The sequence below is a fragment of the Lynx canadensis genome, chromosome A3 (genome assembly GCF_007474595.2).
Source record: "Lynx canadensis isolate LIC74 chromosome A3, mLynCan4.pri.v2, whole genome shotgun sequence".
In the NCBI taxonomy this organism is placed as follows: domain Eukaryota; kingdom Metazoa; phylum Chordata; class Mammalia; order Carnivora; family Felidae; genus Lynx; species Lynx canadensis.
The window spans coordinates 118734211-118760324 of NC_044305.1; the positions used below are offsets into that span (position 1 = coordinate 118734211).

Consider the following 26114-nt stretch of genomic DNA (forward strand, 5'->3'; position numbering starts at 1 on the left):
TCCATGATGGTGAATTTTAATGAAACCTTTCTTCCCCTCTGAGCAAGACCGATGCTCTGTGCTGGGCCTCTGCTGGGACTTCCGTGCCCCTGGCGGACCACCCTGGTGGGCAGCGCAGCCTTACAGGACACTCCACTGTGTGTTGACACTTTCAGGCACCTTCAATTTATTATCTTATGTAATTTTCATGCTCATTCTGCAAGATGGAGGCTGGTTTTCCTATTTGGGAGATGTGAAGACCCAAGCTCCAGAGGTAAAGTGATTCGCCCCGGTCAGTGGCAGGCCTGATGTTTAACCCTTGAGCTCCTTCCCTCTCATTAAAAAAAAAAAAAAATAAGATAAAAAAAGAGCTTACACTGCTCATTTCCCTTTTGTTTTTAAAAATAAAGCCTAAAACATTCTAAGGCCCCAGTTTTTTGGACAGGGCAGCTGGAGTCCCAGCACACTCACTCTCTGATTACACACTGTTCCCCGCAGAAGCTCGGGGGCCCCTGGGACTTGGAGCTGCTGATAGGGAGAGTCCCTCCTCACCCAAGAAACCGTAATAACCTGCTGATTCCCACACTGCCTGAAGGCTTTGCTTGTCAAATATCTCTTCCCCCAGAATCTATTTTAAGGAAGGCATTTGGTGTTTTCTTTTATGATGGAGCTGCCCAGAAAAAATGGTCTGAGGCTCCAGAAACTGCCACGGAGTGAGGAACTCAGCAGTGAAGGGCTGCTCAGCTCCCTGGGGTCCCCACTGCCAGTCCCCTCCCTTTGTGGTGGGGTTACAGGGAGGACAACAGCACATGAAGCTTCTAACCCAGCCATGGGAAAATTGCCCAGAGAAACCAGTAAGGTGGGTGGGGCTGTAGGTTTGGAATCAGGCAAACCTAGCTTTGGAAAGCTGGTTCTGTGAGGAAGTCACTTAACCCTCTCTGGGCCAGCGGTTTCCTCATCTGCATCCACCTGTCAGGCTGTTATGCAAAAGTTAAGCCTTTAACACATGCCTAGGATACCAGAGTTACTTTAAATGGTGGAGTCCCGGTAAATTCATCACCCTGGAGGGTAATCGGTGGAGTCAGGTTGCTGGGGGTGGGGCTGAGGTCCATGTGCTCCGGATCCCAGCCTGCTGCCAGATCAGATCACGTGGCTGCACGGCTAGAGTCCACAGCCAGAGAGCCCTTTGCCAAACAACTCACATCTCTGGGCCTCAGTTTTCTCATCTTTAAAAGGGAAGGTGAAGAGATCATAAAAGCTGCTATTAAGGGCTGCCTGGAACTCCCCTCATGATCTCTGCCAGGCAGGGAGGCCTTGAGTGTGTGGGCAAGGACAGCAAGACTGGCATGGGGAGGAGGCGCCATGGGCAGAGGGACAATTCCCAAGAAGGGGCGGCTATTACTCCTTTCCCACAGAATGGGCCCAGCTGAGTCTGGAAAGCACCGAAGCCACAGCGTCTACACCCGCTGCTTTCTACAGGAGGACGCCGAGGCCCAGAGCAACTAGGTGACGGGCTGAGGGAACTTTCGCTGAGTTTATGGGACAGCCCAGCTAAAACTTAGGTCTCCAGACAGGGTTAGGGAATACCCTACACGTTTTAGAAAATATGGTGCTTAGTTCTGGTTTGAATTTGCTCACTGACCTCTCTTCTTTGGAGAACCACGTTTAGCTTATGGTTCAGGAGGAAATCTTAGGGTTGTTAGCTCCTGCGATCCCACTTCATGATTTAGTGCTAGGGCTGCAGGGGGGGTGGTGGTGCTGGGGGGGAGCCTGCCAGGAGTGGGTCACTGCACCCAGGCCTGTGGGGGATGCAGGGGGTGGTGACAGAGGAGGACCTGGGTGTCTGGTGGTCTTCTGTGGCAGCAGCTGCCCCGGGGGTCTGTGGGGAGGGGCAGGGTGAGGCCTTAGGGAAGGGGCGCTGGAGGCTCCCCAGCCCGTGTGGCCTCAGCCTCAGGGTGGACAAGGCGCATCCAGGTAGCAGCAGAGAACCCACAAGAGGCTCAGCTGGCATCGTTGATGGGAGTCCGAGAGCCGCCGAGCAGTCTCTCGTGCTCGCCCTCCTCTGCGGGGGGCCGGCCCCTGGACAGGCGGGCCAGCAGCGGCCGGTGCAGCCCGTTGTAGAGGGCGGTGCCCATCAAGAGGATGAGGAAGCCCAGGATCTGCAGCGGGTGGAAGGCCTCCCAGCCCAGCGCCAGGCTCAGGGCCCAGATGACGATGGTGCGCAGGCTGTCCAGCACCATGCGGGTGGTGGCGCTCAGTTCTTTGGTGACGCTGATGCCCGCGAAGTTGAAGAAGGCAATGCTGCTGATGTTGCCCAGCAGCGCCAGGGCGATGAGTGGTTGTCGGCCCACCTGGCAGAAGGCGTCCAGCGTGTCCTCCAGCGTCCCTCGCGGGTTTCCGCTGAAGGAGCCGGCGGGGATGTAGTACATGGGCACCAGCAGCAGGGAGAGGATCACGAAGCCGAAGAGGCCTGTGGGAGTGGAAGAAGTATGCGGCACTCTCTGCCCACCCGGAGATCCCCAGCTTAGCCCGCCCAGCAGGGGCTCCCCTGGTGTCCCTCCCGCCACCCCTCCCAGCTCCTCCCTCACACCTGCGCCTCCCTGCAGGGCCTGGGGCTGCCTGCTCATCTGGAATTCACAGCGGCCTGCTGAGGGGGCTCTAGCTGCCCTCTTCCGCTTTAATCGTGTTTTCTGTCTGGACCCAGAGTAAGACACGCGCTATATCGTTACCAGTATATGTGTGCACAGGCACGGATACGCTTGTATGCGCACTTTCACAAACCAACAGGCACCCTCGCAATGTTCTCTGGCTCTTTTAAATTCTGTTATTCATTTAAAAAAGAATGGCCGCTGCCGCCACTGCACTGCTCTCCCAAGTGTGGAAAAACACCGTTCTCTAATTCAGTGCCATTGGTCTGTGACCAGGAGCTGGATCTGAACGTAAATCAATGCGCTGCTCCATTCAGAAAGTCTTGCAAGGGAGAAAAAAAATGAGCGGATCCAAACAAACTCCTTGATGATGTGGTTGACTAACTAGTCGATGATCCAGCTGATTAACACTGTGCCAGAAGCCCTCGGCGCCCTGTGGGCCAGGCGCACACAGCTCCCTGACTGGCCCGCAGGCCACACTTGGCTAGGACTGCTCTAATCTGCCCTGCTGGTTTCATAACTTTAAAGCTTATCCGCTTTGGGAGTTACTTTCCTGCTCAAACACCCGTCGTGCTTCCAGGTGGCCTAGATGGCTTAGTCAGTGAGGCGTCCGACTCTTGATCTCGGCTCAGAACATCTCATGGTTCGTGAGATGGAGCCCCGCATCGGGCTCTGTGCTGGAAGCACGGAGCCTCCTTGGGATTCTCTCTCTCCCTCTCTCTCTGCCCCTCCCCCACTGGCATGTGCATATGCACACTATGTCTAATAAATAAATAAAACATGAAAAAATAAAAACCTTTGGTGGTTCCTCCCTGCCCATCACGGAAAGTCTAATCAACTTCCCAGACGTTCAAGGTTCTCCGGGATGAGACCCTGACCCATTCACTTCCTGATCACTGTCCCAACATCAAACCCATACCTCACCCAACTACTCCTCACTGGTTTCCACATTCATGGCCAGCTCCCCACGCCTTCACTTTGTCTGGAGTTCCCTCCTTCCCACTCCTGTTGCAGCTCACGTGCCACCTTCCCTGTCCTAAAGACACTCAGATGTGCTTGGCAAGTGACACATCGTTTGAGCACAAGTGGCCTGAGCCCAAATGCGCTGTCTGGTCCTTTCTTGCTGGCCAACTCCTCTACAGTGGGGCATGTATCCCCTTCATCCTCCACCTCGGCCCCCCTAGCTCCTGGCTCTGTGCATGGCAGGCGTCAGAGTATCTGTCAACACACACGTGGTGAAGGGAGGGAGGAATGGGGGGGTCACCCCCTCCCCGTGGACCCTGGCACCTTGCCCCGTGCTCCTGCTTGTGTGTCCCCTCCACGTGCTGCCCTCCGGGGTGTCCCGGCAGCAGCGCCCTGCTCCCAGCCCCCGTGCTCACATACCCTCAGTGCCAACTGCCCGCAGTGGGTGCACATTGTGCCTGTAGACGAACTTCTCCTCTAGCACCATCTGGATGGAGACGATGATCTGGGCCATGATGATCAACAGGTCCCCTGTGGGGGAAGTGAGCCAGGGTGAGACTGGGCTGCACGGGGCTGGGGGGCAGGGATGGAGGATGGCTGTGGAGCCAGAGGCAGGGTGGCAGGCCCAGTGCAGGGTTAGACGGCTCCCACAGGGACACAACCACCCCCACAGCCCCTGCCTTTTGCAGGGCACCATATAGTTTATGACGCAATCATGACAGTCCTATGCCTGGTTTCCTAGTCCCTGAGGGGTGGGGTAGCCCCGCAGGGCAGGCACTGTCACCACTCTGGGCCGAGGCTCCAGAAGGCCCAGAGGCCTGCCTGGGACTGTGAGTGGCACAACAGGGTGATAAGCAGGTCTTTTGAGAAGCACAAGCCTTTGTGATAGACATTTCTGGTTTAGTCCGTCCTCGGAGGACCAGAGGGGTCCCATCATCATAGAAGAGGCTGCAAGGCCTCCTTTCCGGAACGTGGGGATTACTATGATGATGACCTTCAGCACTCACGCCGGGCTGGGTACTTAGTAAATGCTCAAGAGACATCCGTTCCCTTCCTCTCGCAGACCCAGTAGGTTGTGTGTTTATCATGGCACAGACCCTCTCCCTCCTGACCTCCCCTCCTTAGCCACCCCTCTCTCATGCTGCTTGTGCCTCTGTGCACTCTATCCGCCACCTCGAGAGCAGGTGCGTGCCCAAGTCGGCCTGTAGGTCCCCCATGTGCCCTCACCAAGGGCCTGGCATACAGAAGAGCTTGCAAAAGTCTGTTGACGGACTCTGTGCTTGGCTCCCAGGGAGGACAGGACAGGATGGGCAGCCCCTGGGTCCCTGGCCCTTGTCGTACCTGTGATCACTTCGCTGAGCTTATGCTGATCATCATGCTTGCTCAGAAGGTCAGCCAGGCCGACGACCACCAGCCCCGCGATGGTGGCAAGGATGCCCAGCCACTGGCTCAGCGCCAGCCTCCGTCCCAGGAAGGCCACCGAGAACAGGCCTGTGAATATAATCACTGCTCCCCGCAGCATCTGGAAGCTGGACGCACTGGTCATGTTCAAGGCTAGAAGAGGAGAGACACACAATGTTAGCTCCCAAGGGCTGAGGCTATCTTTTCACTGAGGTGTCCTCAGGGCTGAAGACACACCTTGCACATAGCATGTACTCAGTAAATCTTGTGTGTGTGCGTGCGTGCGTGTGTGTGTGTGTGTGTGTGTAAGTCTGGGAGTGGGGCAGGAGTGAGATGAACTGGGGTGGAGGTGGCTGTTTCACCAGTGGCCCCCCGGGCTCTTCTCAGCCTGGCCCAGCTACTCACCCACATACATGATGCTGGTACCCGTCATGTCGCAGAGGGCTGGGGGCAGGAAAAGAAGGGGATTGAAGGGCTGCTGGGGATCCATGCTGCCCTCTGGGTGCCTCGCAGCTCTGCACCGGAGCAAGTAGAAGGCAGCCAGGCAGGAGAACTCTCCCAGGAACATGCCCACTGCCTGCAGGGGACAGAACCCTAGAAGTTTAGAGCTGGAAGGAGAATCACCTTTGACAAAATTTTAACACAGCCTTTCTTCAAACAAAAGCTCATCTATAACTTGATGTGTCCAACAGACCAAAGCAGAGCTACTGTGTGTGAAAGGCTAGACACTACCTCCTAGGTCTAAGCCCTCAGCTCTAGAAACATCCTGATGGGAACCTTAAGGCTGTGTACAGCTGGTCTGAAAACCATCAGGGTAGGCCAACCTCTGGTCAAGCTCCAGATTGAGAAACAGAGGCTCAGAGAGGGTTAAGAACTTACTTAAGGTCACAGAGCAAGTCTGCTGGCAGAGCTGGGGCTGAAATACTAGCCTCCCGCTTCCCAGCCTAGCGATAAGGTGCTTTCCATTTATGGTGTCTGCTCTATCCCAGAGGAGTCTGGGCTGCCCGTGGGTGCAGAGCGGGCTTTGCTCCTGGGGTTGATGTTTTCCAAATGTGTCCTGACTTGGACATGGGAGGGCTGGCCTTACAGCGTCCGGGGCAGGACTGCTCACCAGGACTTACGCAGGCCTTCCAGAGAGGGCTGTGCCCTCTGCCTTCTTCCACGGGCACTCACACCCTGGCGTCTGTTCTGGGGAGGGAGGGAGGGAAGGAGATGGTTCTCCCGGGAGCAGGGGAAGGCACCACCCTGGGTCAGGAAGCAGCAGGGCCTGGTGGGCACACATGACCTGAGGCCTGGGTGGTCAGAGGTGGGGAGGCAGGGACGGGGCTAGATACCTGAAGGAAGGGATGCTGGAAGCTGTGTTCCTTGCTCCCTCCGCAGCCCGGGGCCACGAAGTTGTCTGCCCACCTGCAGCGGAGAGAGAGAGAAGGTCAAATCCTTGGGCGCGTGCGGGCTCTGCAAGCCTGGCTCTGGGGCCTGCGGACAAGCTGGCTCCTCTCAGAGCCAAGAGGCCAGACTTAGGGGACTTGGCCCAGCGTGAGACTCCCGCTCGAAGGGGCCGGATTCCACAGCACGAAGCCTTCATCTGGGACCGTGGACAGGAAGCGGGGGCCTAGAAACTTTTAGCCAAAACACAGCATTTCCTCAAACTGGGAACGTAGCCCCGCAGTACCTGTGACTTTGTCACGCGCACAAGTCACAGTTACTCTCACCAGCCCATCGGAGTCCTTGCGGATACTGTGAAGTGCCAATTACATCCATCGCTACTACAAAATTACGGCAATTAGACCTACTGCTTATCATTTTGTGTTAAGAAGCATATACACACATATCACTCTATCACAAATAGGATTTTTCAATGTTCTGATAACTTTACTTCAACATAAGTGGCTTTTTCTGTAATCCTATCCTTTATCTGCATATTTTAAAACAACATTCCAGGCTTTACCAGACTGTCAAAGGGGCCCATGGCACGAAAAGTACCAGGCGCCTGTGGTCTACGAGGGCATCTGGGCCCTGGGAAATGACTGTCTGGCAGAGAGCAGCCGGTCACCTTCATATCACCTGAAGGGTCTGGAGGGTCTTTCTAGCACTGACTGTAAAGCAGGTGGCAAGTGCGTGGCTCTAGCAGAGGGGACGCCCAGTCGGCACCCTGGCAGATGGCATAACCGAGTGTGGCGTGCTTCCCCAGCAACCCCAGACACGAGCCCAGGACCCCTCACGGCCCTGTGCCCTGGCAGCTACCGCCAATCATTCTGCACCGTCTGCCGTCCGTGCACTACAGCTCCTGCCCCTGAACTTCGTTTTTGCTGGGCTTTGTCGTGTCCCTGAGGTCTAGTCTAACCTCTTCCATTTGAAAGTCCTTTAGATATTTGGAGACTTTTCCACCTTCTTTTGAATCTTCTCATCTCCTGCCTAAAGAGCCACAGCTCCTCCCAACCTTTTAGTCCCCTGGCTGCTGACTTCTGGAAGCGTGCAGGTGGGCCCGGGCCCAGAGCTGGGTGATCTGGCTTGGACTGAGCCTGGCAGGAGGGCACCCCCACCCCCCTCATGTTGCATATCCTGCCGTTCATCGACATGGCTTCAACCGCGTCTGTCATATCACAAGCTGACTCAAGCCAATGCAGACCCAGGGCAATGTCCTGCGGGCCATGGACCTGCTCCTTGTGTAGCACCCCACGCATAGGTGGAGGCTGTCTGTAAACCGCAAGACCCAGGACTTTCTTTTTCTTAAATGTCCTTCCTTGCAATGTCTGTCAAGAGCAACCACACGGTAGTACCTAGCCCTGCTCTGCTGGCTCATTTCTGCAACAAGGCCAAGGTCCCAAAAGCTAAGGGGAGGCTTTTGTTTCCTGTGCCCTCCACAGTGCTACAAGTATGGGCCACTGGTTTGACAAAGATCCTGGCCAGCCCTGGCTTCTCTCTGCCCTGAGTTTGAGGAGGGGACCAGGGAGCTCTTTCCCACAGCCCGGGGCAAGGGCATAAGGCCCGGATGCTGGCAGCATGAAGGGCAGGTAGAGCTCCTGGGCAGCCATGAGGGCGAGACCACATCCATTCACTGATCTGACCACACCCCAGGGCCAGTGAACAAAACAGGGCCGTGGCAAACTTATCTCGCAGTGAATGAGCGGGAGACCCCGGCACTCCAGAGATGCCAACAGGGGCAGGTAGGAGGGCCTGTGGTTCTTGGGAACGGTGAGGGTCAGAGGAGAGCTGAAGGGTGGGAGTTCTGACAGGACTGGTTGGAAATGTAGGGAGAAATCTGGGTCCGGGGACCAGGCTGTGAGCAGTCCCAGTACCAATGTGGCAAAGAAAGCCCCCACCACAGAAACCACCGGCTCTCTGAGGTCTCACTTCTGTCCGATTCGCGGCAAGTTCGGGCTCTTGGATCCCCGGGCAGGAAGGACTACTCTCACTCTGGGAGGCCCTGGGGGTGAGGCACCCAAGTGTAACAGAGGAGATGCGAGGAGGAGTAAAGAGGTTAGGCTTTACCAAGGTGTATAGCCAACTGCCCCAGGTCAAGTCAGAGATGGAAATTCCTGGAGCTGGAGCCAGGGCTCTGCCAGGAGGAATGAGGGAGGTCCTGCCAAGTCCGTGAAGGTGAGCCAGAAGCTCAGGGCGAGGGCATGCGTGCAAGCCCCTTCCTCATCATGGTACTACACCCAGCATACATGGTAGGCTCATGAAGTGCCCCCCCCCCCCGCCCCCGCCTCGATCTAGGGGTAGAGCCATCTCCCGGGACTCCCCCGGGGTGACTGCCTATGCAGCTTATAGCAACGACAACTCACATGTCTCACTGTGTGTTCCAGAGTCACTATCACTTAAGAGAGTGGAAGCTCAGCATCCAGCAACTTCTCCACCTCTGGACCCCCAGCTCCTGGCACATCACTATACAGAAGCTCCAACATTTTGTGGTCGGATAAATGGGACTGCCAGACTCCACCTAGCAAACAGGCAGGTACTACAGTCCAGAGGCAACGTCCTCTGGGTCCTAATTGCCCACTTGGGTGAGGTGCCACCTGCTGGTGGGGCCGGCCGGGCTTGTCCCCAGGGGTGGGCAGCGAGTGCAGAGCCGGCTGTAAGGCAGATGCTGAGCTCCCCCTCCTGCCCCGAAGGCCTTCTTTGCTTTCCCCAAGGGGTGGGTCTGCCTCAACAAGTTGGGGCTGGCAGTGTTCCCAGCTTGGGAAATGGAGTCCTCTTGTATCTGAAGGCTCAGAGCAGGCTTGCAGCCCAAGGGATTGGGTGTCAGGACCGGCGGCCCTGCCCAGCCTCTCTGCAGGCAGGGAAGAGTTCGGACCTGCAGGCACTTAGGGCTGGAGTCAGGCTTCCCGTCCTGGTCCTGAGACAGGCTTCAGCTCACTGTGTCGGCACAGGTGGACCCCAGACAGCACAGAACAAGAGACCAAAACCAGCTCCAGTTCGTGGGGGGATGACAGCAATGGCCCCTAGGGTGGGGTTGTTGTTTGCAAAACGCTTCACTACATGTTTTTAGGAAGGAACAAGTCACTGAGCACCGACTTCGTGCCAGGCCTGTGCTGAGCACTTCAAGTACTTCATTTTCCAGGCGGGGACTTGCGGGCTTGGGGTGGAGGGGTGGAGGGGTGGAGGGGTGGAGGGGTGGAGGGGTGGAGGGGTGGAGGGGTGGAGGGGTGGAGGGAGCCGGGCTCAGACTCACACAGTTAACAAAGGGCCGGGTCTAGCGCCAAACCCAACTGCTCACATGCTTTCCGAAGAGGCGGCAGGATATGTGGAAAGCTCACGACTTTTGAGCCTCATAGGTAGGACAAGTGAATAGGTTTCTCATTTATAAAATAGGGATGATGATGCCAATACTGATGAACTGTCAAAAGCAATAAATAATAGGAGATATGTAAGAGGTGGCCCATGGCGGGTAGTCAATGAAAGTCCTTTTCTGCCCCTTCTCCCTCTTTCCCCTCTACTGAGCAGGAGTCTCACCCCTCGTGTTGGGTCAACATTGCCTGCTCTGCTCCAGCCCTAAAGCTGGAGCATTCTCTGTGACCCACCCTGCTGGCTGAAGCAGGGGCGGCTGGAGGGGCCACAGGGCCAACAAGTGCCGATACAGGAGAAGAAACGCAACCATCATCTCAGGAAGCACCTTATTTGGCAAAGAACCCGGGGACCAGAGAGGGCTGGCTTGAGGGACACGGGGCTCCTCGGGTGCAGAGGAAAGGCCAGCACCCAGGGGCCTCCTCCTCCAGTTCTGTGCTCCTTCCTCAGCACCTGAATTTCTCCCATCACCTTCTTATTCCAGATTCTTCCCACTCCCCTCGCTGAAGTGGAGAGAGGTCAGCTCTGCAGATGGGCCCTCTCTTCTCTCTAGATACTGTACCCTAAGGGAAAGCCATGGTCTCATGGGCAGGAGGCCTGTGGGACCCCGCAAGGGTCCGGCTCACGCTACATGAGTAGATGCCTTCTGTTGGCGGAGACTGGCTTCTTTTAGATGGGGTCTTGGCAGGCCGGTGGAGGGGGCGGTGTGGGCTCCCCGTGCTAGGGGTGAATCACTCTGGCATGGCCAAACTCAAAGCTCAGCACTCTGAGAAGCGTGCACAACCACGTGAGGGCAGGGGGTGCGGACAGACTGAGGATGTGGCTGATGGAGCTCCCTCGGACTGACCGGTTGTGCGTCCCATCCCCCTCACAATCTCTGCCACTTCCTCTGGCGCCCCCGGCTTATCAAGCCTGGTGAGTCAGCTTCTTTCTCCTGCCTGGGATCTTTGGAAGGGCCACAGAGCTTCTCCACTCTCTGGGTGTCACAGCGGTTGGTAATAAACAGTCACGAGCCCTCTCATCTAAGTATTGCAAAATCTTCCTCAGTGGATCCCTTGTTTCTGGGTGGAAGGTGGGGAAATGACGCCCATTTTACAGATGAACCTGAGGCTTGGGGAGGCCCCATGACTCACCTAATCCCATAGCTTCCAAGCCTTGCAACTCTTTCCACTCTACATACGGCCCTCCTGAGGCTGGCAAAGGAACCCTCTGAAGCAATTATCCAATGCCAGCTCGTGGGATTTAAGGGTAGGGACAGCCACCAAGGCAACAGTTAGAGCTGGCACAGAAAGGCCATATACAAGTCCTTCCCTAATAGGGGCCCGGTGGTTCCAGGCCTCCTGCCACCTTCCTGGCAGGGTTCCTGCACCAAGGGCCTGACTTTGGAGGGGAAGTCACCCCCCCCTCCGCCCCCCACCGGCCCCTCCCGGGCCGGGTGAGCTTCCCAGTCTGCGGCGGTTTAGGTGGCGATCTGAGCCTTACTTAGTGTCTACTTGACACTGGCTCTTTCCATGCAGTCCCCCAGCGGGATTCAGGAAAAGGGGGCTCTGAAAGGGACAGGACCCCACAGGCAGGCTCTGGTTCAGGCAGACAGCCCTAAGCAGTGCTGAGCGGGGGAAATGTTTGGTCTGCAGGAGACACATCAGCAGAAGGTCCCGGTGAGGGGGGGGTGAGGGCAGCCAAGAAAGGAGAAGCAGCTACTTTACCGGGAGGGGCCCTCTGCCAAGGCCCAGGGACAGGGCCACGGGGCCAACCTGATGGGCGGCTTTCCCTCCTGTGGGTATGTGCCCCCTGCTCCGGCCCCAGCCAGGGCAGGCCTGTCTCCTGCAGCGTCCCCAAACCTGCCGAGCGGGCAGTGGCCCCCTCCAGGGGAGAGCTGCCCTGTGGTCCCAGGACAGCAGGTGGCATGTGCTCAGCCACTTCCGTCTCTACTATGTTTAGTCTCCCCTGGACGCCGGGGACAGAAACGTGCTCCTTTTAACAGGCCAAGGAACTGAAAGAGGCTACTGGAGATGCAACGTGGGAACCGAGAGCAGCCCCTGGCTCCGGGGGGGCGGGGGGAAATAAGCAGGGTAACAGCAGGATCCCCTGGGCTGGGACGCAGGCCTGCTGCCCAGTCCCGGAGGTCAGGCACTCTGGTGGCAGGGAGGGGAGCTGCCACTTGCAGGATCACAACTCCCAAGGGTCATGCTTGGCTGCTCTTGCCTGCGGAGATACGAGAGGAGATCCCCAAGGAAGAGCGGCTTGGGGTTCTGCAGCTGTGGAAGGACTGGGCTAAAATGCGGAGACCCAGGATGGGGCGCCTGGGTGGCTCAGTCGGTTAAGCAGCCGACTTCGGCTCAGGTCATGATCTCGTGGTCCGTGGGTTCAAGCCCCGCGTCGGGCTCTGTGCTGACAGCTCAAAGCCTTAAGCCTGTTTCAGATTCTGTGTCTCCCTCTTTCTCTGACCCTCCCCTGTTCATGCTCTCTCTCTCTCTCTGTCTCAAAAATAAATAAAAAAAAATGTTAAAAAAAAAATGCGGAGACCCAGGTTCTGGTGCCCACTCTGACACCAGTCAGCTGGGCCACAAAAAGAAACTTCTCATGGGACCCTGACCACAGATCGTGGGGATGAGAATGGGTGACTTCTACGTTTCTAACAACTTGAAATGCCCTGAAAAATGAATAGAGAAGTCTCTAGCCTCATCCCATATTGACGATGAAGAGCCCGGATTCTTGAGCCAGATCACTTTGGTTCAATTATCAACTCTGCCATTTGACAGCTGACTTGAACTTGGGCAAGCAATTCCACCTTTCCATACCTCAGGATCCTCATCCGGGGACAACGAGCGTATCTCCTTCACAGGCTGGTTACAAGAATTCATTAAACTAACACGTGAAAGGTGGCTGCAGTCCTCGGGCACGGGATGCTCTCTGGATAGCAGTTGCTTAGTTAGCACTGGATGTGGTCACATTCTAGCCAGTCTGTCCCTGTCAGAAACTGCAGGTCAGAGTGTGAGTTCAAATTGCTAATTCCCATCAGGATGTACATAGCTGCTCTCTCACATTTTCTCTCTGAGGGTGTCCTTCTCACAGTCTGGCCTTAGAACAATGTTTGGGGCCCAATTCTGGTGGTCCATCTGAGGTAGGGAGGCTCCTGAGAGACCCCACATCAGGTGACAGGATCAAAGGCTGGGTCCTCACATGGGAGTCTCTTTCCTGTCTCTGAGGCAGCCTCCAAGGGCAAGGCCTCCTGGGGCCAAGGATTCCCCTGGCCTCCTACCTGACCAGGAAGGAGCTGAGTTAGCACAGTTTACCCCAGTAGTAACTGGCAGTCTCAACTCTCCTTGGGGACAGAAGCCCTGGCAGACCCACGGCCACTCTGGAAGCACTTGGCTAAGGCCTTAGCTAGTACGACAGATGGGCAGACAGACAACTTGGCCGCTGTGTTCAGATCCTGAGAATGGGAGCTCTCATGTTGAGTCACCTTTACAGTTAAGGGCTCAGCAAAAGCAGTGACCTTCAGGAGGCCACAGGGCCCAGGAGACCAGCTCAAGGCACAGACACAGCCGGCCATAACCCAACCAGAGACAGTGGGGTTCACACAGAGCTTTACTTCCTTTGGAGAAGGGAGGACACCGTGGTTGCCAGGCTGTATATTCTAACCCCTTCACCTCTGATTCTAACCATCTCAAGCTTTCTTTTGGTTGCTTCAGCCTCCTTCCCTGAGTCCAGACAGTGCCTTACACCCTGTAGGTACCTTATACATGTCTGATCAACTGAACAGGATGCCTCTCTTCCAAACTCTCCTCTGGAACATGTCTCATATCACTGATGGAGTGTGCTAGGAACAAACACCTCAAAAATGGATAGGAGATGACTGCCCCCCTCCCCCAGCCCTCAGGGGGCCTGGAACACAGCCCAGAGGGTGACTGGCATGCCTCCCCCTTGCTGTGGAGACTGGCAGGGCCCAGCTGGAAGTGAGGTCTGGCTGGGAGAGGGCCACTGTCGACTGTTCTCCACGTGCACCTTGGAATCGGTTCAGAGAGAGGCCAGGATCTGGGTACTGGGGGCTCTGAGATGGTAAACAGAGGGGGCAGGAGAGCCCTGTCTTGAGGCGGGGGCAGAGCAAGAGACAAAGCACTGCCCAGACAAGGGGCTGCCTCCAGGGTCTCCTGTGCACTACAGAGAGGAGGCCGTGCTCAACCCCTCAGTCTCATGACAGCCCTGGATCCTCAAGCCCTAACCTCCTCGGGACTATTACCTCTGTCCCACAAGCACCTCACCCTCATGCATCAGGGCTGAACTGCCCACCTGCCTTCCCTGTCTGGGTTAATGACACTTGTATTCTCACAGGCAGAAACCCTGGACTCGTCATTGTCTCTCCATTCTGTGGGTCAGGGTTTATGGCTTCATTCTGTACCTGGTCTCTCCCACCTGTCCCTTCCTTTCCTACCTCCCTCATCTGTTATGTAGCAGGCTTGGAGTGGTATTCCCTGCACCAAACTACTCTTCATCTTGACCATCAGGTTCATCATACTATTTGTAACCTGTCACTTTCTGCTCAAAAGCCCTTCTTTGATTGTGGGATTAAGATGCGGCCTGGGCATTTGGGGCTGGTTATAACACTCTTCGATGTGACCTTGCTCTTGCCTGCCTCGACGTCCAGCCACATGTAGATATCCCACCGAAATTTCAAGGCCCAGCTGTAACCTCTCCTCCGTGAGAAGCCCACGGGGCACCCCTTCTCTGTCGCCTCCACGCTCACGGATTACTCGGCCTGTATGGGTTCTACCGCAGCCCGTGTGCACAAGTGTGGGAGTGCCCCTTCACCCCACCTCTGCCTACAGCTCTTGGAGAGCCTGCCTCCGACCCCAGCGTTGGGCTCCAACCCTCCCGTTTAAAGACGAGGAAACTGAGGCACGGAGACGGAAGGTGACTCGCCGGGATCAAACACTCAGCGATCAAATGAGCCGGGGCTTGGGTCCTCCAGCTGGCGACCCGGCCTCTGTCCATATTTCCCCGGGCCTCGCGCCCCTTAGGGGCCCCCAAATCGCTTGAACCGACCGGAGAAACTAGGCGAGCCGGTGAAGCCGGGAAAGGAGAGCCAAGGAAGGGGAGGGCGAGGAAGGTGCGCGGGGTCGCTGGCGCCCTCGCGGGCCGCGGCAGGTCCGGCTGAGCCCCCTCCCCTTCCAGCCAGGCCCGGACTCACTTGGCCGAGAGCGTGTTGATGGAGCCGGTGACGAGCATGAGCCCGGCCAGGAACAGCTGGTATTTGGTCCAGGCCATGGCGGCGAATGCAGGGAGCGAGAAACTGCAGGGACCCCCGTGACCTCCGCGCTCGCTCCAGGTAGCAGCTCCCGACCCCGTCACCAGGGGGTCTCGGGAGCGAGCGCTTCCGGGCCGGGCGTCACGTGACCCGTCCAGGTCCCGCCCCGCGCCGTGGCCCCGCCCCGCCAAGGAGCGCGCCGGGCAGCCGTGCGGAGGCGGTGCGGAGCCGCCCGGGGCGCGCCGGTCCCCACGGCGTGACGGTGGCAAGTTACGGGACCCAGGTCTCCCCATTTGTAAAAGCGGTGAGAATGCATTGTTGATGTCGGAGCGTTTTGTAAACCGTTTAAAGAGATTGAGCTGAGCGCTGTCAGAGACGAACCACAAAGTGGAAACGGCCTCTTGGGAGTCTCGTCTGAACAGGGAAGCGCCCGGGAGGCCTGGAACGTGTCCCTAAGATGTGTTGTTCACATCTTCCAGAAAAGTGGCGTAGTCCACTTTTGGTCCCCGGGAGACCATGTTATAGCTGAGGAAACCAAATCAAAGCAAGTCAAGTGATTTGCGTCATTACGATCATGCTAGTGAGTGATGGAGTGGGGGGTTTGCACGGGGGTTCTTCAGTCTCCTTCAGATCCCTACCTCTGACACAGCCCCTCCACCAGGGCTCCCAACGTGCATTCCCAGGATGCTGCTCTGAGGCATCCGCGGTTTGGTTGCTGAGGATTTCCGGCTTTTAAGATCCTAGTCCTAGTTCTCAGCGCCCCCCACCCCCCATGTCCTCTGTTCTCTTCTCCGGGCCTCTAGTCTGCACCTCATGCCTGTCACATCACATGCTGGAGTGCAAAGCCTTGGGGAAACTGCTTAAGACCCAGGGGACACATTTTCCCCATTACTGCAGATCTTGTTACTTGAGGTGCGGACACAGGACCTGTCTGCCAGCTCCTCCTTCTTGCCCTAACGCTGCATTGAACTTGTGAAAATGGCCAGGGTTGAATCAGAAAAACTCTGAAGGGACTGCACCAGACCTCTTTATTGCAGGAAGACCTGAAAGAGAAGGTGCATGAGTGGGGTCCTGGACAAAATGTAGGAGGTTACTGGGGGAAGGGCTTTCCTGGAGGAGGGAATGCCAGTGGGATGGCACGGAGGCTCGAGTGGGCGTGGAGTGTGTCTGGGTCCCACAGACCTGCCAGGAACTTTTCTGCTTCCGTCACTGGAGCCTGCTCTCTTCTGTCAGCGGGTGACGTGCAGATACAGAGGAGGGTTCTTCCCAGCTTCTTGTCCTCAGTAATGCAACTAGTTTCATGTGACTTATATATTTTATTTATTTATTTGTTTGCATGATTATTTTCGTTTTTTAAAAATGTTTATTAATTTTTGAGTGAGAGAGCACGAGCAGGGGAGGGACAGAGAGAGAGGCGGGGACAGAAGATCCAAAGCGAGCTCTGGGCTAACAGTAGTGAGCCCGATGTGGGGCTTGAACTCATGAACCATGAGTTCATGGAGATGATGACCTGAGCTGGAGTCAGGCGCTCAACTGACTGAGCCACCCAGGCACCCCCATTTTACTTTATTTTGCGAGTTTGTTTATGTAAGTAATCTCTACACCCAACGTGGGTTTTGAACTCACGACCCCAAGTCAAGAGTCGCATGTTCTTCTGACTGAGCCAGCCAGGTGCCGCATCATGTGATATTAAAAGGAATCCATGCAGTTATCAAAATATATTCACCGAGACGCTGAGGCCTGTAGAGGTGCATGAAGGCAGACAGGCAGACCACACCAGCTGGATCGCCCCATCCCTATTGGAGACAGTTCCTACAGGCTATAGTGACACACTGGATGGGACTCTGGACCATTTTCCCGACAAGCCAAGGGCTCTGTCCTGAAGTAAACATTCCTAATGACCAGTGGTGTCACCAGCCCGACATGATGTCACTAACAGCACAGTCTTTGTCTGTGTCCACAGCCACATCATACAATGAATTTTAACTTATCACGGTGTTCTGACCATTCATCAAGCTGCTGTCCCTGGAGCCCAGGAGACAGGAGGATTTTGGGGGCAAATATACATCGAACCCCCTAAGTGTCAGGCCCTGAGTCAGGTGTGGGGCCCCAAAGACAAGCAAGACAAGACCCCTGCCCTCCAGGAGTTCAGGACTTTATGGAGGATAGGGGTGAGCACACGAGTAACCACATAGTAGTGTGAGGAAGAGGCAGAGGAAGTTGGGAAGGGGATGGTTTCCCTAAGAGGGGCAGGAGCGAGGGCATGACAGTGACAGTCAGTGCTGTCCTGGACCAGGTGCCCCTGTCTGTGCCCATCTGTGCTTGACCTTAGTCCTCACAGCAGCCCCATGAAGCTGGAATTCTAGGGATATTTGAGCAGGGACTTGAAGGAGAAGCAGGATTGTTCCAGGTGGAGACGGGGGCATTCCAGGCAGAGGCCACCATGTGGACACAGTGGAGGTGGCCAGCCAGCCTTCACACTGACAGCCTAGCCTGGCTAGGCAGTTTACAGGTGAAAGCTAGGGTTGACATTAGTGACCATAGGTGGCAGTGAGCCCAGGACAAAGGCACTGGAGTCACAGGAGATAGAGATTCCGAGAAAAGTAGAGAGGAATCTGGGTGGGTATGTTTGCAAAATCCTCTGGATTCTTATCTGATGAAATTCAGGGATAGAGCTTAATCCGTATGTTGGGTACAAATTTGCCTCGTAATTTTGGAAGCCCTGGTTTCCTGGGTTAAGCAACATGTCCACAAAGCAAACCTTAAAACTTTCTGAGCCTGTAGGAAGTCAAAGGTGGGTCAGTCTTCTCTGTGTGGTGATCTTGGCCATCAGAGGAACAGCTGTCATAATTGCTCAGATTTGATTGTCTTGATTAAAGACAGCAGCTTCTGTGAAGATTGGAGTTACATGAAAGGGAGGAAATTTAGCAAATTTTTAGCAAAGGGAGGAAATTTACTAAGCGTTAGGGGTGCTCCTTCCACAGAATCCTGTGTGTGGATAGGCTGGTAGACGGACAGACATACGACGTTCTTCATGATCCTCTAAAGGTTGCAGAACCTAGAGGAATGGAGTAACATCTGTGCAAGCTGTCCTAGACTAGGGAAGAGAGAGAGGGTGGCCTCCAGCGGGCTCTGTCCCTTAGAGTAAATTGACCATGGGTTAGTCGCTTAATCACTCAGCGCCCTACTTACCTGTCTGTAAAGTGGAAACAATAGCATTCAGAGCTTGTGTGCAAAGGGAAGGAGGACAGACGCAGAAGTGCAGTTGGAGGCCCCATGGGGATGATCAGTGTAGCTGCTGTGAGGTCAGGGCTGGTCCAGCAGAGAGGTACACAGAAGGATCTGAGGCAGTGCATTAAAAAGCACTTCGCATGATTTGCCTAAGTGCATGACCCAGGCTTCTGGCCGGGGACATTTTGAATCAATTTGCATTACCTCCAAAGCACCTCTAATTTCCGGAGTCAAATACAAAATGTGTCACTGCAAACTCCTGCATTTGTATGCAGAGCTTACTGCCTGCCCATGTCTTGTCTGAAAGATTGAACATTGTCCTGATCAATTTAATCACATTTTGGATGAGGAGAGTTACTTTACCCAGGAAGGGACAGAGAGATACGTGGACAGGGAGTCCAGGACGGGCCTGTTTTGTTCTGAACAGGCTTTTGCTGTATGTCCTTGGGCCATTTCCCTCCTGGGTACTGTTCCCCTGCTAGAATGTGACCTCCCTGTGGGCAGGTGACAAAGACTTCTTTTGCTCAACCAGACTTTAGTCCTGAATCTTCTCCTAGGCTCGTATGGGCACTTCCATATAAAATCCAGTTTTGGTAAGAGCCCTGCTAAGTTAGTGTAACCAGAACCCTGTATTCTCCATATCTCTGATCGACTTCCATATCTTACCGGATTCTTCATCCCCCACCATCTCCCAGGTGTCTGATCACCTGGGCCTGTCTTCAGCACGAATCCGGTTAGGTTGGTTTAGCCAGAATCCCCGTTTATCGCTGAGGCTTCTTCTTAGTCGTTTTCCATCTGCCGACCCCCTGCCCCCACTCCTTGGTTATAAATTCCCACTTGCCCCTGCTGTATTTGGAATGGAGCCCGATTCTACACCAAGGTCTCTTGTCCTCTAGCGCAATAGTCCTGAATAAAATCTGTTTTTATTGCTTTAACTACTCTCTGGCCCTGGTTTTTCTCTGACACAGGGTTAGGTGTTCAGGTGCCATCACTCACAACAGGGTGGGTGCTTTGGGGCAGCCATCTGAGGCTGGGAGGAAGAGGGCAGGGTCAGGTCCCAGCTGTTTCCTGGGAGAGCAACTGAGACAGTAGATCCCGTCCGACCAGACCTCACCTAGGAAGGGAATGTGAACGATCTATACTGGTGGAGAGGAGGTGGGTGTTGGGGTTCACCAGCTCTTTCCGCCTGACTTTAGTGGTTTCTATGGTGACTGGAGATGATTAGATTAGGAGTCACCTGCTCCTTCCAGCTTCAGACTCTCATGAGGTCATTCTCAAACCTCTCTGCCTTTCTTCCTTAGAGTCTTTTTTTGGAGCCCCTTCCATCTGTCCTTTAGAGCCGGTCACTAGATCCTGGAAGCTGGTGTTTGCCTTGGTCCTCTGGGAGCATGATCAAGTTGGATCCCGATAAAGCACAGACTTCCAGTTAAATTTGATTCAGATCAGCAATGAATCATTTTTCAGTGTAAGCATATCTCCAAGGTTGTGTGGGAGGGTACATGTATACTAAAAGTGATTCATTATTTATTTGAAATTCAAATTTAACTGGGCATCCCGAATTTCATCTGCTCACACTGGCACCCAGCTCAGTCCCCTCACTCACAGAGAATGAGCCATGATGGTGGCTGCACTGAATTGGTGTGTCTTAGGTAAACATCGTCCTTTGAATATGCTGCTGAGTAAGCCCATGATGTTTTCTTTTTCTGACTCTGTTAAGTCTCTAAATTTACATCAACCTCTAGGAAATGAGCCTCACACAGGGAACCCCCCAGGCTCCTGTGTTTAACACCCTTCTGGCTAGGGGTGAGGGCATCTGTAGGGGATTTTTTTTTTTTTAACGTTTATTTATTTTTGAGACAGAGGGAGACAGAGCATGAGCGGGGGAGGGGCAGAGAGAGAGGGAGACACAGAATCTGAAACAGGCTCCAGGCTCTGAGCCGGCAGCACAGAGCCCGACGCGGGGCTCGAACTCACGGACCACGAGATCGTGACCTGAGCTGAAGTCTGACCGACTGAGCCACCCAGGCGCCCCTGTAGGGGATTTTTAAGACACAGACAGGGTTGAGCACTCTCCCGCTTTTGCATACGGTTTCCCAGGTCCCGTGCAGCCCAGACCCGGAGCCCGCATAGGGAACACCTCATCTAGCCTAATGTTCTTGCTTTTCAGGTTAGGAAGCCCAGGCCCAGAATGCAGGCGACTTGCCCAGGTCAGTAGTGACTTTGTGAGCTATGTTTATTTATTACGTATTTATTTATTTGGATTCAGTTTTTATTAATTTAGTTTAAACCAGATCGTAATAAAACAACTCACCGGCCCTGTATATGCTTAATTTACATTTAAAACAATACAACCTGTGGGGGCACCTGGGTGGCTCAGTCGGTTGAGCATCTGAATCTTGATTTCAGCTCAGGTCATGATCCCAGGATCGTGGGACCAAGCCCTGCGTCGGGCTCCTGGCTGAGTGTGGAGCCGGCTTGGGGTTCTCTCTCTCTCTCTCTCTCTCTCTCTCTCTCTCTCTCTCTCTGCCCCTCCTCCCCCTCAAGTTCTCCTTCTCTGTCTCTCAAATATATATATTTATTATATTTATATAATATATTTATATATAAACATATTTATTTTATCAAAATTTATTTTTATATATTTATATATATTTTAAATATAAATAAATAAATAAATTATATATATATATATATAAATATATATACACACACACACAACCTGTGAACAGACTAACTGAAAAAAGATTTGAAACATTTGGGAAAAATTGAACGTGGGCTGGACAATGAGTTATTTCTAATTTTATTGGTTATATTAGTTTCTAATTGCTGCTGTAACCAATGACCATAATCATAGTGGTTTAAAACAATACAAATTTATCGTCTTACTGTTCTGGAAGTCAGAAGTCTGAAATTTAGTCACTGGACCAAAATCAAGAACTGTGTTCCTTCTGGAGGCTCTAAGGAAGAATCTGTTTCCTTGTCTTTTCTAGCTCCTAGAGCCTGCCTGCCTTCCTTAGATCCTGGCCCCCCCTCACTCTGACTTGTTTCTGTAATCACATCTCCTTCTCTGACCCTGACCCTCTTGCCTGAATGGTCTAGGACACCCTCCCCGCCACCATCTCAAAAGCCTTAATTTATTTTTTAAAATTTTTACTTATTTATTTTTTAAAGTAAGTTCTAGGCCCAACGCAGGGCTTGAACTCATGACCCCAAGATCGAGAATCACATGCTCCACCAACTGAGCCAGCCAGGTGCCCCTCAAAAGCCTTAATTCAATCACATCTGCAAAGTCCCTTTTGTCACATGAGAGAACATATTCACAGGTTTGGGCAGTTACGACATGAGCATCTTTAGGGGTCCATTTTTCTTCCTACCACATTTATGATAGAGGTGTCTGAATTACATTTCTGAAAAAAGTTCTTAGCAATTAGAGACGGGGTAGTCCCAGGTGAAATGATTTGCTTTAAAATGCTCTTGTTAGGGACTGAGTGTTTATTCCTGCACCCCCAACCTTTCCATTCATTTGCTGAAGCCTTAATCCCCAATGTGATGGTATTTGGAGATGGGGCCTTTGGGAGATAATTAGGGTGATATTAGGTTAGAGGGTAGAGGCCTCATGATGGGTTAGTGGCCTCATAAGAAGACATTTCTCCTCATGCACACACCAAGGAGAGGCTATGTGAGGACACAGGGAGAGGGTGGCCATCTGCAAGCCAGAAAGAAAGTTCTTACGACGAAATAAACTGGCCAGCTCCTTGACTTTGGACTTCCCAGCCTCCAGAACTGTGTGAAATCGATTTCTGTTGTTTAAACTCCCCAGTCTACGGTATTTTGTTATGGCAGCCGGAGAAGACTGAGACAACTCTAGAACAAGGAGAAAAGGAAAAAAAAAAAATCCCCCAAACCAAACAGGAAACAAGAATGGCAGAAATTGCTGGTTGTTGAAGCTAAGTTTTGGAGACGTGGGGCTCTTGTACTATTTGAAAGATTTTCTGCGCGTTTGAAATTTTCCACAGTAAAAACAAATATGCAAGTTTTAAAAGAAATTTTAGAAGTTTTAATTGAAGTAGAGCTGACATATACTATTGTGTTAGTTTCAGGTGTACACCATAATCATTCAGTGATTACATACGTCACAAAACGCTCACCTCGGTAAGTATAGTTACCACCCGTCACCATACCAAGTTATTACAGTATTATTGACTGTATTCTTTGCGCTGTACTTTTTATCTCTGTGACTTCATTACTTTACAACTGGAAGTTCATACCTCTGAATCTTCTTCACCTATGTTTTTTTAAAACTTTAAAAAATTTTATTTATTTTGAGAGAGAGAGAGTGCTAGTGGGGAAGGGGCAGAGAGAGGGGGAGAGAGAATCCCAAGCAGGCTCCATGCTCAGTGCAGAGCCTGACTTGGGGCTTGATCCCATGACCGTGAGATCACAACCTGAGCTGATATCAAGAGTCAGACACTTGGGGCATCTGGGTGGCTCAGTTGGCTAAGCGGCCGACTTCGGCTCAGGTCACGATCTCACAATTCGTGGGTTCAAGCCCCACGTTGGGCTCTGTGCTGACAGCTCAGAGCCTGGAGCCTGCTTCAGATTCTGTTTCTCCCTCTCTCTGCCCCACCCCTGCTCTTGCTCTGTCTCTCTCTCCTTCAAAAATAAGTAAACATTAAAAAAAAAAAAAGGGACACTTAACCAATTGAGCCACCCAGGGGGTCCTTAATCCTCTCCCCTCTGGCAACCACCAGTTTGTTCTCTGTATTTATGAGTCTTAAACATGTAATCTTTATGAAACTAAAACACAAATAGATACGTAAGTCAATGGAAAAGAATAGAATGTCCAGAAATACACCCAAATATTTGTAGGAATCTAGTAAATAAAAGTGTGGCATTTCAAATCAGTAGGGATATCTAAAAAGTATTGGGACAGTTGGTTAGATATGTGGGAAAAAATCTGGGTTCTTAACTCTTGCCTTATACCAAAATTAATTCTAATTTGATAAAAGATTTGATTAACTAGAAAAAAATTAAACCATAAGTTTGCTAGAAGTGAACATGTGAAGCCATTTAAAAAATTGTAACGGTGTTGGCGGGGAAAGGGCCTTTCTAAGTATGATACAAAACCTTGCCTGGAGGTAAAAAAAAAGCATAAATAAAATGAAAGATCGATGCCTCTGAAAAATATTTGCAACTCATGTCACAAAGGGCTAATTTCCTCGGCATGTAAAGAGGTCTCAGCAATCAGTGTGATAGGCATTTCTTCAAAGACAGTCTATAGATGGCTAATAAGAACAGGAAAAGGTGCTCAGCCATGCTTAGCCATTAAGGAAATGCAAATCAAAACCACAGTGAGGGCGCCTGGGTGGCTCAGTCGGTTAAGCGGTTAAGCGGCTGACTCTTGGTTTTGGCTCAGGTCGTGACCTCACAGTCGAGGGATTGAACCCCGCGGCAGCCTCTGTGCTGGGCTCCCTGCTGGATATGGAACCTGCTGAAGATTCTCTGTCTCTCCCTCTCCATCTGCCCCTCCCCCCCACTCTAAAAAAAAAAAAAGAGTGGAGCAGGGAGGGGAGATAACAAGTCCTGGAGAGGACTTGGAGAAACTGGGACCCTCATACATTGCTGGTGGGAATGTAAAATGGTACATCTGTTTTGGAAAACAGTTTGACTGTTCCTCAAAATGGTGAACATAAACATAGAGTTACCTTAAGACTAAGCAATCCACTCTGAGGTATTTTTTAGGGGCGCCTGGGTGGCTCAGTAGGTTGGGCGGCCGACTTTGGCTCAGGTCATGATCTCGCGGTCCGTGAGTTCGAGCCCTGTGTCGGGCTCTGTGCTGACAGCTCAGAGCCTGGAGCCTGTTTCAGATTCTGTGTCTCCTTCTCGCTGACCCTCCCCTGTTCATGCTCTGTCTCTCTCTGTCTCAAAAATAAATAAAACGTTAAAAATTTTTTTTTCAAAGAGAAATTAAAAGATACATCCACCTAGGGTGCCTGGGTGACTCAGTTAGTCCGGCAATCGACTGTTGATTTCAGCTCAGGTCATGATCCCAGGGTCGGGGGATCGAACCCCATATCGGGCTTGCACGGAGCATGGAGCCTCCTTGGGATTTTCTCTCTCTCTCTCTCTCTCTCTCTCTCTCTCTCTCTCTCTCTTTCTTTCTCCCTCCCTCTGCCCCTCTCCCATGCTTGCTCGATCTCTCTCTCTCCATTACCTCTTTCTCTCCCTAAGCAAACATATGTCCACTCCAAAACTGTTACAATAATGTTCATTATTTATAATAGTCACAAAGTGGAAACAACCCAAATGTTCATCAACCAAAGAAAGAGGAATACCAACTGAGGTGTATCCCTGCAATGGAATATCATTCAACAATAAAAGGGAATGAATTTCTGACATCTGCTGCAACATGGGTGAACTTTGAAAACAATATGCTAAGTGAAAGAAGTCAGCCATATGATTCTATACGTGTGAACTAAACATCCAGCATAGGCAAAACTATGTTGAGAATAGATTAGCGGTTGTTTCAGTCCGGCAGGGGTGGTGAGGACTGGAGTTGGGGGGCAGGGACTAATAATGGGTACCCTGGGTTTCTTATTGTGAGGGAGACGAAATGTTCTAAAATCCAACGGTGGTGATGATTGCACAGCTTGCGAAGAGACTAAAACCCCTGAACTGTACAACTTTATATGTAGGTGAGCTTTGTGGGATGTGAATTGTTTCTTAATTAAGATGTCAACCAAAATTTAATACAAACAAGACCAGAAACAAAAAGGAAAATGGACGTGAACATAAGCAGACAATCCATGGAAAGGGAAGTGCCTCTTAGACCCATGAAAAGAGGTTCAACTTCACTCATAAGAAGAGAAATATAAATTAAAATGATAATGAGTACCATTTTCACCTATTTGGGAGATTTTTTAAAAATATTTTTTTAAGTTTATTTTTAATTATTTTGAGAAAGATATGGAGAGTGTGTTGGGGAGGGGCAGAGAGAGGGGGAGAGAGAGAATCCCAAACAGGCTCCACGCTGTAAGGGCAGAGACAGATGCGGGGCTCGAACTCATGAATTGTGAGATCATGACCTGAGCTGAAACCAAGAGCTGGATGCTTAACCGACTGAGCCACCTAAGCACACCTGGGAGAGTTTTTTAAAAAAATGTTTATTTTTGAGAAAGGGTGCACATGCAGGGGTGGGGCAGAGAGAGAGGGGGACGGAGGATCCAAATCAGGCTCCTTGCTGACAACAGAGAGCCCGATGTGGGGCTCAAACTCATGAACTGTGAGATCATGACCTGGCTGAAGTCAGGTTTAACTGACTGAGCTACCCAGCCACCCCACGGTTGGGAGATTTTAAGCAAAGTGTGACAATGTGAAATTTATTGGCCAGACTGTAGGGAAACACTTTCACACCAATGATGGAAATAAAGACACAGAACCTCTGAGGAAGGCTATTTGGTGACATCTATTACATTTATATAGGCACACCTGTGCCTGCACGGGACTGCCATGCACCTCTGAAGCCATCTGCCTCTAGGCTTGTCTTACATGAGAGGTCTTTGGTACTAAGCTCCTGTTATGCTGGGTTTTCTGGTGTATGAGACCAAAATGAGTCCTAACTGATAATCCCAGCAATGCTACTTCAAGGAACTTATTCTAAAAGTTGTCCGATATGTGTGTTATAGGAGCGGAGTGGAACCACCTCAATGTCCATCAAAAGGAAAGTAGTGGGATGCCTGGGTGGCTCAGTCGGTTAAGCGTCCGACTTCGGCTCAGGTCATGATCTCGCAGTTCGTGAGTTCAAGCCCCGCATCGGGCTCTGTGCTGACAGCTCAGAGCCTGGAGCCTGCTTCCGA

At 52.5% G+C, this 26114-nt stretch overlaps 1 protein-coding gene across 1 annotated transcript; it reads right to left on the reverse strand.

The window, feature by feature from the left end:
• SLC35F6 (solute carrier family 35 member F6) lies at positions 1-15188 on the reverse strand. Its single transcript, XM_030311476.2, has 6 exons — positions 14971-15188; positions 6326-6398; positions 5397-5568; positions 4932-5144; positions 4011-4121; positions 1-2449 (listed from the first exon to the last, which is right to left on the reverse strand). Exons 1-6 carry the CDS (start codon positions 15045-15047, stop codon positions 1980-1982), a joined length of 1116 nt encoding a protein of 371 aa, XP_030167336.1. The 5' UTR covers positions 15048-15188; the 3' UTR covers positions 1-1979.
• Positions 15189-26114: the final 10926 nt, after the last annotated feature.